The sequence below is a fragment of the Chroicocephalus ridibundus genome, chromosome 1 (genome assembly GCF_963924245.1).
Source record: "Chroicocephalus ridibundus chromosome 1, bChrRid1.1, whole genome shotgun sequence".
NCBI classification, from domain to species: Eukaryota; Metazoa; Chordata; class Aves; order Charadriiformes; family Laridae; genus Chroicocephalus; species Chroicocephalus ridibundus.
This window is the reverse complement of record NC_086284.1, coordinates 212,862,425-212,872,186: the sequence shown is the minus strand read 5'-3', so window position 1 is coordinate 212,872,186 and position 9,762 is coordinate 212,862,425. Positions and strand designations below refer to the sequence as shown.

At 50.6% G+C, this 9,762-nt stretch overlaps 1 protein-coding gene across 7 annotated transcripts in view; it reads right to left on the bottom strand.

Moving 5' to 3' along the window:
* Nucleotides 1-3,345: 3,345 nt before the first annotated feature.
* FRMD4A (FERM domain containing 4A) overlaps nucleotides 3,346-9,762 on the bottom strand; it is a 390,969-nt gene continuing 384,552 nt past the window's right edge. For 5 of the 7 annotated variants that reach the window (XM_063323590.1, XM_063323591.1, XM_063323589.1 and 2 more), the window contains one exon: nucleotides 3,346-7,156. In XM_063323590.1, coding sequence (XP_063179660.1) covers nucleotides 7,054-7,156 — 103 coding nt within the window. In that variant the 3' untranslated portion in view covers nucleotides 3,346-7,053. Of the gene's footprint in view, nucleotides 7,157-9,218; nucleotides 9,291-9,762 lie in introns of all 7 variants that reach the window. The other 2 variants (XR_010069575.1, XM_063323588.1) reach the window with 2 other exon arrangements.

Genomic DNA, 9,762 nt, shown 5'->3' with positions numbered 1-9,762 from the left:
CAATATTGTCCCTTGTTTAGAAGAGCTATAATTTCCCTGGAAAGTGCAGCAAGTGAGGAGCCAGGGGATGGTTTAAGGAGCGTTGTAACGTCTGCTTTAGAGGAACTGGATTCCTCAGGGCATCTATAATAGTATTAGATTATTCTTTTTTTCCCCTCCTGCTTTAGAGCTAATTATTGAGGAGAGTTTTAATGGAACCCCGAGCACCGGTTTGAGTGGGGATGCGCTTCCTGGAGGGATGTGAATTTGGGGTTGGAATGTTTTTGTCTGACCAGGTTTTAAGGAATGTAATTTAAGCAATGTGCCTCCTTGCTGACAGTCCCTGAAATACAGCCGCCTTGCTTGAATGAATCCCATGACGGAAGAACTTTATCCCCTTGCAATTTGTGGAATGGTGCTGCACGGGGAACCGAGGAACTGAGAAGTACTTTCTCACGGAATTTCTATGTAAGAGTTTCCAGCTGTCCGGCACATGAGAGCCAGCCCCGGTCCTCGGGGGGATCGCAAGCCGGGGGGGACACTGTTACGGCAGCTGCTTTTCATCATCGGTTGGAGGCTCTTTTGCAGCTGGATGGCCCCAAATTACAGCTACCAGACCGTGATCAAATAGTTAATAATGCCTCTTAGCCAAAAAATTCCCAAACCCACCCGAGTCTAGTTTAGGGACGAGGGGGTGTGGTGCAGCTGTCACACCGCCTGACAGCTTTTGTGGGGAGGGTCTGTTTCAGTTTAGGCATTTAGACTTTTCCCTTTGGGCTTCTCCAGATGTTTATTTCTGATAATTCTTGCATTAGGCGGAAATAACTCCTCTGAATCCCAAGACTTGGAGCCTTAGGATGAAGTCATGCCTTCGCCATAGCCATGTCTGGAGTGTTTTGGGGACTTTAGTGCTCCTGGTGGTGTGTTGCAGTCCCCCACCCCTGCCCTGGCCCAGCGGTGGAAGGGGCTGGGCGAGGTGGTGCTCTCAAAGTACGTGATCTCTGCTTCATACCAGTAGTATCACGCCCAACAGTAGTTAAATGCCTTTAATTCCTTATTTGCTATTTGTCTGTGTTGCTGGAAAGGCCGATAGGGTAGATGTGGCCAGCTTTGGAGCCCTCAGCACGAGAAGGATGTGGACCTGCTGGAGTGGTTCCAGAGGAGGCCACAAAGATGCTCAGAGGCTGGAGCCTGTCTGCTGTGGGGACAGGCTGAGAGTTGGGGTTGTTCAGCCTGGAGAAGAGAAGGCTCTGGGGAGACCTTAGAGCCCCTCCCAGTACCTAAAGGGGCTCCAGGAGAGATGGGGAGGTACTCTTGATCAGGGACTGGAGCGATAGGATGAGGGGGAATGGTTTTAAACTGAAGGAGGGGAGATTTAGATGAGATATCAGGAAGAAATTCTTTACTGTGAGGGTGGTGAGACACTGGCCCAGGTTGCCCAGAGAAGCTGTGGCTGCCCCATCCCTGGAGGTATTCAAGGCCAGGCTGGATGGGGCTTTGAGCAGCCTGGTCTAGTGGGAGGTGTCCCTGCCCATGGCAGAGGGGTGGAACTAGGTGATCTTCAAGGTCCCTTCCAACCCAAACCATTCTATGTATGTGGGATCAGTTTATTGTGATGGAGGAACTGGGTTGCTCTCCTGATGCCTGCCGTGTAATCTCCATTGTAGATCTGGTCTTGCTCAGAGAATGAACTTGGCTGAGATGTAAGTGGCTTCAGTCCTCAGAGAGTGTGTCCCAGCTCCCAGACCTGGGGCTGAGCACATGCTGTGGTGCCTTGGAGTGGACCCGGCACAAGGGGTCAGCGCCGGTGTCACATCTGGCACCGGCTGTCAGGAAAGCTGCCCCTGATCCGGTGTAGAGCTTGAAGTGGTGCCTGCAGCAGCGTTGGAGCCACCAGCAATAAATCTAAGTCCCAGAGTTGGGGGGATGCCTGAAAATCCTCATCATTGCCCTTTTGTCCCATCCCAAACCTTTTTTGGGATTTACTATAGGAGACTGTCTCCCGTGCAGCGGTGCTGGGTGATGGTCGGGGTGGCCTCCTGGCTCAGGGGTGGTGCCAGTGGTGGCTCCCTGTGGTGTGTGTGTGTGGGATGGATCAGAATCACAGACTGGCAGGGGTTGGAAGGGACCTTCGGAGATCATCTCGTCCAACCCCCTGCCGGAGCAGGGTCACCTAGTGCAGGCTGGACAGGAACGCATCTGAGTGGGGTTTGAATTTCTCCAGGGAAGGAGACTCCACCACCTCTCTGGGCAGCCTGTGCCAGGGCTCTGCCACCCTCAAAGAAGTTTTCCCCCCATGTTGAGATGGAATTTCCTGTGTTCCAGTTTGTGCCCGTTGCCCCTTGTCCTGTCACTGGGCTCCACTGAAAAAAATGGCCCCATCCTCCTGACACCCACCCTTTAGGTATTTATAAGCATTGATGAGATCCCCTCAGTCTTCTCTTCTCCAGGCTAAACAGCCCCAGGTCTCTCGGCCTCTCCTCATCAGAGAGGGGCTCCAGTCCCTTCAGCACCTTTGCAGCCCTCCACGGGACTCTCTCCAGTAGTTCTCTCTCCTTCTTGGACTCGGGGGCGCAGAACTGGACACGGTGGATGACACAGGAGATGGTGGGGTGGAAGGGGAGCTGCCTGGACAGTGGGAACAAATGGGAAGGACGGGAAGGAGCTGCACTGGGAAGCGCGGACGGGCCCCAGGGAGAGTGCGTGTGACTGTTCGAAACTGCCGGCCATTGTGGAGGGGCGCCGGGCGCCGACCCCCGCGGAGGGGAAACGGTGATGGTTGTGGCGTCCCTGACCCCGTGCAGGGGCCGGCTGCCGGTGCGGTCCCCTCCCGAGCCACAGCAGGGTCTGTTGGGGGGGTGTCTCGCTGCTGCTGCCCCGGCAGCAGAGATGAAACCAGGGATTTAAACTTCAGGAATTTAACCCAAGGAGCAGGCGGTTCCGAGCAGCACCGGGGGTGAGCTCAAGCCTGTCCCAAGCCCCCAAGCTCCTCGGCATCCAGTTCCTGTAAGCGGGCATTAATCCTAGTTATTTCAAGTTACGCGCGTTAGAAGTAAATGTTGTTTTCGGGACTTTGTTCCTGCTGTGGTGGTTTGTTGCTGCCCGAGGCACCTCCTGGGCCCCCGAGGCCGGGGCTCGAGAGAGCAGGCGATGGAGCCAGCAGGGATCTGCCGAGCGCCAGCGCTGAATCCCAAGGGATCTGTGAGGGACGGGCTTTTCGGGGAGAACGCCCACATTTCCCGCAGTCAGGCTCCCCGGCGGCGAAGGAGGGAAACCCTGGCCAGCTGTGCGCACATCTGGACCCAGCCTCTGGCAGAGGTAAGGACCCCCCGGCGCTGGGCCCTCCTGGAAAGACCACGGCAAGGCTTCATTTTGAAAATGCTTTAATAAGGAAGTGTTGACAACACCGTTTTGCAAAATGTAAAGGTAACTATACAAATTCTTAATACAAAAAGAATAAATTAAAAGCAGATCTTTTTTAATTCTGCAACTTTTTCTACAACATACATATTTTTTCCTTGATTACAGTTGAACAGAATCCAGTAAAATCATTTTCCATGCTCTAAAGTCAATTTCAGGAGAGACCTAATTTTTTTTTTTTTCCTTTTTTTTCCTTTTTTCTTTTTTTTAAACTAGAGAGTCCATTTTACACAACTTGTAATAAAACTATTGACATTAATATATATGTAAAACTTTACATCTAGTTAACTAAGCAGTAACTGGTCATCTGATAGCACCTGAATGGGGATCGGCTACGCCTGAAACTAAAACTAATACAGAGTGAAACCAAATGGGACTGTTTCAACATTTTCAACACTCGACTGCATATAATATCATTTAAAAATAAACCCTGCCTCCCAGCGCGCCGACCGTGCCCCGGCCCCCGGCTGAACAGAGGGAGCGTCAGACGTGGAGACTTAACAACGCGATTGTGGCTTTACGGCAGATGGAGCCTTGAAAAATTAAAAAAAAAAAAAAAAAAAAAAGAAAAAAAAAAGGAAGTAAAGGAGGGGTTAAGTCGGTAGTCAAGTGCTTGTATAGAATAGCTATGTATACACCCCTCCGCGTTATACTTAAATATGTTAATCTCATATGATTAACATTTTATGTACATTTGTGTTTAATTGAATTGAGCTAAACAGTAAAACCTGTTTTACTTAATCTGTCTTTACTACCAGACTGGCTGCTCACGTGTGCCTCGACTGCAAAACAGAAAAGCAGAACTCAAAGCAAAACTCAAGCCGGTTTTCTAGAAAGCTTTTTCTCTACTCCAGCCTGTTTGCAATTCAGGCTAACCCTTTATTTTTAGTTTGGTTTTTTTTTTTTTTTAGTTTTTTTTTTTTTTTTTCCTAATTTCAGGGCTGCCACCTTTTAACCTTTGCTGCAAAACTGCAGATCTGGTCTTGGAGGAATTAATGTTTCTTCCTGTAGTGCCCAGAGGCCTCATAGCGCCGCTGTTGTTGAATTCTTTTTAATTAAAAGAAGGTACACAGAAAGAAAAAATAAAACAAAAAACCAACCAAAACCAACCCCAAACCACTTACCAGGGAAATTAAAAAGAAAACAGACAGTTGCTCAGAGCCCCTAAAAATCCGTGGGCTAAATGACTTGCTGATGCTTAATTTGGTCCTTATTTAAACCTTTCACTTTAGCTACCGAATCTTATCAGTAAATGTCACGAATCGGTACTATCTCTTATCCAGCTCCAAATCCAATTAGGAGCTTGAAATAATTCCCCTGTTAAAGACCCCAAAGCACAAAGAGATGGTGAAAACAGCATTTTGCACGTTTTGCAGGTGAAGGGTGCAATCTCCCCGCTGCCTGTTCTTCCGGCGATGGACTACGAGGCTTCGATGCCGGTCAAAGGGGGTCGTACTCCTGCGGCGATTCTTCGCGGGGGTCCCAAAGGACCCTTTGCCAGTATTAAAAAAAACCAACCCTATGCTTGTTTATTTTTTATTCTTTTTCGGAGGGATAATTCACTTACGCTTCATGCGTGAACATGAAAGAGTTTCTCCTTCCTGGCTCTGCTGCGGGTTTCCCTGGACAAATGCCGGCCTTTGCTCCCCACCGTCGTCCTCACCCCCCCACGGCCACCCCCCGCCGCCTCCCCAGCGCTGCGAGCCAGCGGCGCGGCGCACCCCGGCAGACGTTGCCAATACCACGTGCTGCAGAAAGGTATTCGCGTGAGCCGCCTGCATCAAGTTTTAGAAACCCCATCACCTTCCCAAGCCTAATTACGAAGAACCCATTCTCTTTTCAAGCCTGGAATGCAGTTTTCCAGCAACCTTAATACCGAAAAAAGGTGTGGCAGCCCCCCCAAGTCGCGGTGTTTAATTTTCAACGTTTCGCCCTACTTTTGTCTGGTAGACGCTGTTGTTATTCTTGGAACACACACACGCACACACACTCGCACTTCTTGTTGTTTGTTTTGTTTTTTTCTTTTTCTTTCTTTTTTTCCTTAAACTAAAGCTAACTTCAGTTTCTGCTTTTCACAAAGTAGCCCCCTCCAGCCGTTTCTTTTAATGCCTTTCCCATAGGAAATCATCGTTTGCACGCACAAATGGGGGAAGGCCGGGTACCTCCCCCCATCTAGTGGCAATAAAAACAGCATAGCACCGCAGTGAAGACTAGACGTGCCAGCTTCAACATCCACCTAGATTGTGCACTTGTTTGTTACAAAAGTGTCTTTGAGGCCTTTTTAAAAGTTCCATGGCTTGACGTGTATAAAGCATTGCTCAAAAGTATGTGTAAACTTGCAGCTCCTTCCATGACGCTCTGCTACGATTCCTTTCGGTATCAGCCGGCAGCTCTCGCTCGTGTCCAACACCTCATTTAGTTGCTTCTCTTTCTTGTGGTCGCTTCTTGCAATGGGAATATTTGCCCAGTCTGCTGGTTGTTCAACCCGGCGGCGGCGGAGCCTTTCCGTTTCCCGACAGACCGGTTCTCCCACACGGCAGCACGGCGGGTGACGAGCCCTTTGCTACACTGGTGCTAACGAAGGGAAGATGAGCGGAACAGATACGTTAATGCAGCTTTACCGTGTCAATTAGATTGCGATGTGCTTTCCCTTTGATTTCACGTTAACGCTTTGTGCAGAAATAAGATTAGAATTTATTGGCTGTATCTCTTTGTAGAAAGGTGGGTTTTTTTTGGCAATTTTGATCTTCATCAGAGTATGAAAAAAACCCCTAAACCAGCACGACCCCAAGCTCTCGATGTACTGGTGTGCAACCTGCGCCAGCCAGAGCGATGGGGTGAGTACCTGCCTCTGCGGTAGAGAACGCCTTTGTAAACCTTGTTTGTCCAGTTTAATAGTAGCTTGCAGACAGCGATGCTGCGATACCAGCCCAGACCTTCGGTGTGTCTTCAGCACATGGGGTTACTTTACTTGCACGTAGGTGGGCTCAAAGCGACGAAGGAAATGCTGTTTTAGAGGAGATGGTCGTGTCTGCCGTTGAGTTACATGAGGGAGATGCGAGCTAGAACTTGCTGAGCAAACTCATCCTGCTGACGTTGGTGTGGCGATCTTTGGCAGTGCAGATCTGATTGTGAGACTCTGACGCATCTTTGAAGTGACGGGATTTTACTCTTTCATAACAGACGCACTTTCAGGACTACGATACCCATTTCTTGGCCTCTGTCCTATTTTACCCCTCCCTCCCCCCTTTTAAACTAATGCTCTGTTGGCTTCAGATTGCCGGTCATGGAAAGCTTACTGCTGTTACGTGCCACAGAACAGTAAAGATTTGATGTAAGCCTTGAAATCGTTTCGAAGGAAAATCACTTTTGGAATCGCCGACTGACTATGATGATGGCTGCTCACCTGCACCCCCTGCCCTGCGGGCCGCGGGAGGGACACGCACCAGCCTGGCAATGGGATGCGCTGCGCTCCGTCGCTGTGGCGGTGGATGTCTCGGGGCCAGTTCTGTAAATGTTGCCTTGAATTGCATCGTGAGAAAAGTGCTTAGAGCTGAAGCTGGTGCTGGGTGACAGTGCATCTGGGTAAGGCAAATGAGAGGCAGTGAGGTGATCTCAGAATGGCATTGATGTGATTAACTTGAGGTCAGGGGTTCACACTAGAGTCCCAGGCTTGGCTTTTTCCTGCCCATACCACTGGACATCTGCTAATTCTGGATAGAGGGGAGAATCCAGGAAACAGCTATCGTTGTAGCTCCTGCAGGAGAAAGGAAAATTCGTTAGGACGACGAGAGCTCCTGGGAAGTTCAACATAAAACATCATCTTACGGGTGGGAAGGAAGGCAGGATATTCACAGACCCCCACTGCAGGTACCCCCAGCGCTGGCGTTTGGGGTGGGCTCAGCATGCAAGGCTCCGCTTTGAGCCAGTTTGCTCTTGCCCGGCAGTCCCATTCACCCCAGCAACCTGCCTGGTGCAAGGAGGCAGGAGAAATCTGAGCTCCAGCAGCCTCTCCACGGGCAGGGTGCCCTGAGTTTTGGACGACGCCGGAATGGCAACAGGCAGAAGTGCTGTGCTTTCAGCCTGCTGCCGGCGGGATGCACTGTAAGAGAGCGAAGCGCTGCTGGAGAGTGAGAGCTTGTGGCCGACCCCACTGGCCGTGTCCGTCCCAGCACACGTGGTGCCACACCTGCCTCTGCTTTCTCTGTGGCCTCTTCCCTCCCGGGGCACAGCAGCAGCGCTCTGCCTGGCCTAAAGGGCTCTGTCTTGCTTTCCTGCCCGGTAATAAGTTGGAGTAAAGAGGTTTCTTTAGTAGGATGCTCTCCAGGGAGCACGTCCGCAGAGCCCTCCTGGCCACAGACTGTAGTACCTCCTGGGAACGTGGAAGGAGGAGGGTGGTGGTGCTTTCCTGTCGCACTGCTGCTCCGGGCAGAGGCTCGTGCATCACCTGGCAATCCCAGAGTTACACGGCTTTCCAGGGACGAGCTGGGAGGTGACTAGTGAGAGGGTGCCAGGTCCGATGTGGCTAGGACTGTGTTTTGTCACAGGTAGCCCAGTCCCCATCTTGTGGCACTGCTCGTGACGAGCTACTGCTTTTTTTTGCTGCACAGCTTTTTGTGTGCTTGCACAGAGCAGATGAGAATGTTTATGGGAATTTTCTTTGCTATTTATCTTAAAGCTCCGATGAGGGTCAGCTCCTGGCTCAGTCTGCCGAGCTCCTTCCCAGAGGAAAACCCCGAGATCAAAATCTTGTTGATATTTTGAAAAGTGACTGCTGTATCTGCATAGTAATATTCAGAATTGATGTCTCTCCTTCACACCGATTTTTAACCAACTTCCAGACTAGAGATTGTTCGGAGGCCAAAAGTGGGAGGTGCATTTTCTGTCTGTTTTAACTGTGAGTTCTCGCTCCTTCCTGGGCTCCCTCCCCGCCTCGCAGGACTGAGCTCACGCCTTGATGCAGCCTGGCAGTTCCTGCTTCCCCTGCCCTGTTTTCCACCTGGTTTTCCTGGGACCGGTGTCTGGGAGGAACCTGAGCAAGGGCATCACCGTCTGCATGTTAAAGAGCCTTTTGTTTCCCAGCTCTCTGCTGGAGTCCGGAGGTTTATGGGTTATCTCTATAAAGCTGGCCTTGAAATACTTGACAGATGCCAGCCGTGAATGGTTGTAGATTCAAATGAGAGCGTCAGACACCATGGCAGTTTAATTAAAATAGAAATACTCTGAGGGTTTTTTTGTTCCCGCCACCCTTCCCCCTCTGTCTTCCCACAGGAACGGGGCCAGGATTGCTCCTCGCTCCAGGACGCCTCGCTGCTGCTGCTGCTGAACAGCCTCTGCTCCACAGCTCTGCCCTGCCGAGGGAAGGTGGAGGAAGGGGTGCTGGGTGCCACGGCTGGAGCGCTGCCGGGAGCTCAGCCCAGCTCCCCCGAGGCCCCCGTTTTACCCGAGCTCATCTCCCCAGACCCTCCCCGCAGTACTTTTGCCCACGCTGCTTTGAAATGTCCCCAAGCCACAAATTTGTCCCTGCTGCCTGCTCTCTGTGCCCGTTCAACCTCCGCACGAACGCGGGGCGGGCTGGCCCCAAGTCCTCTTTCACAGGGGAATGCGCCACAGCTGCAAACTTGCTGAAAAGGCACAGAGAGGGCTTCGAGATGCTTTCAAGTTGTTCTTCCAAGAGCTGAAGGAAGCCTTGTTGCCAAATAAACAGGCCCCCAATTAAAAGGGCTGCTCCTGTGGGACAGCGGGATGCCAGTTATTCGCACTGTGTTCACGGACTGTAAGGCGGAAGGATGAAAGAACAAAACGTTCCCTTACTATACCTCTATTCATCAGTACTTTGGTGGGTTGGAGACTGAGACTCATCCATAGTGGGTGAGTTGTCTGTTGCTTCTCTGAACAAAGGAGAGCAAAAAAAGGAGGAAAGAGGAGAGAGGAAATGTTAAAGAAAAGAAGTGACACAGACATTGTTACGAGCTTATTAATCCAGTGGGGAAACAAGTTGATGAATCGTCTTTAGAAAAAAGTTAGTGACACAAAAACACGTTGGGGAGAACCATCCATCTTTTCAGTCGTGCTGGGAGGGCAGAGCCTGCTCCTGCGGTGGGGGAGTTTGTGCCGTGCATCTAATGGCAAAATTTATCTGCTCCTACTGTAATTTATCTGCTCCAACTGTATTTACACATACGCCTTGGGTCTTACGCTCGGGCATGAAATAAGTGCTGATTTGTCTCCAATTCTCCTTGCACTGGTTGTTGGTGCAGGGCCTAAGCTATAAATCTGGATAACTTGACTTTCCCCAGCTGAGAATTTGGCTTGACGCATTTTTGCTACGAGGGACAGGGCACAGGAGTTTTCTTGAATAGA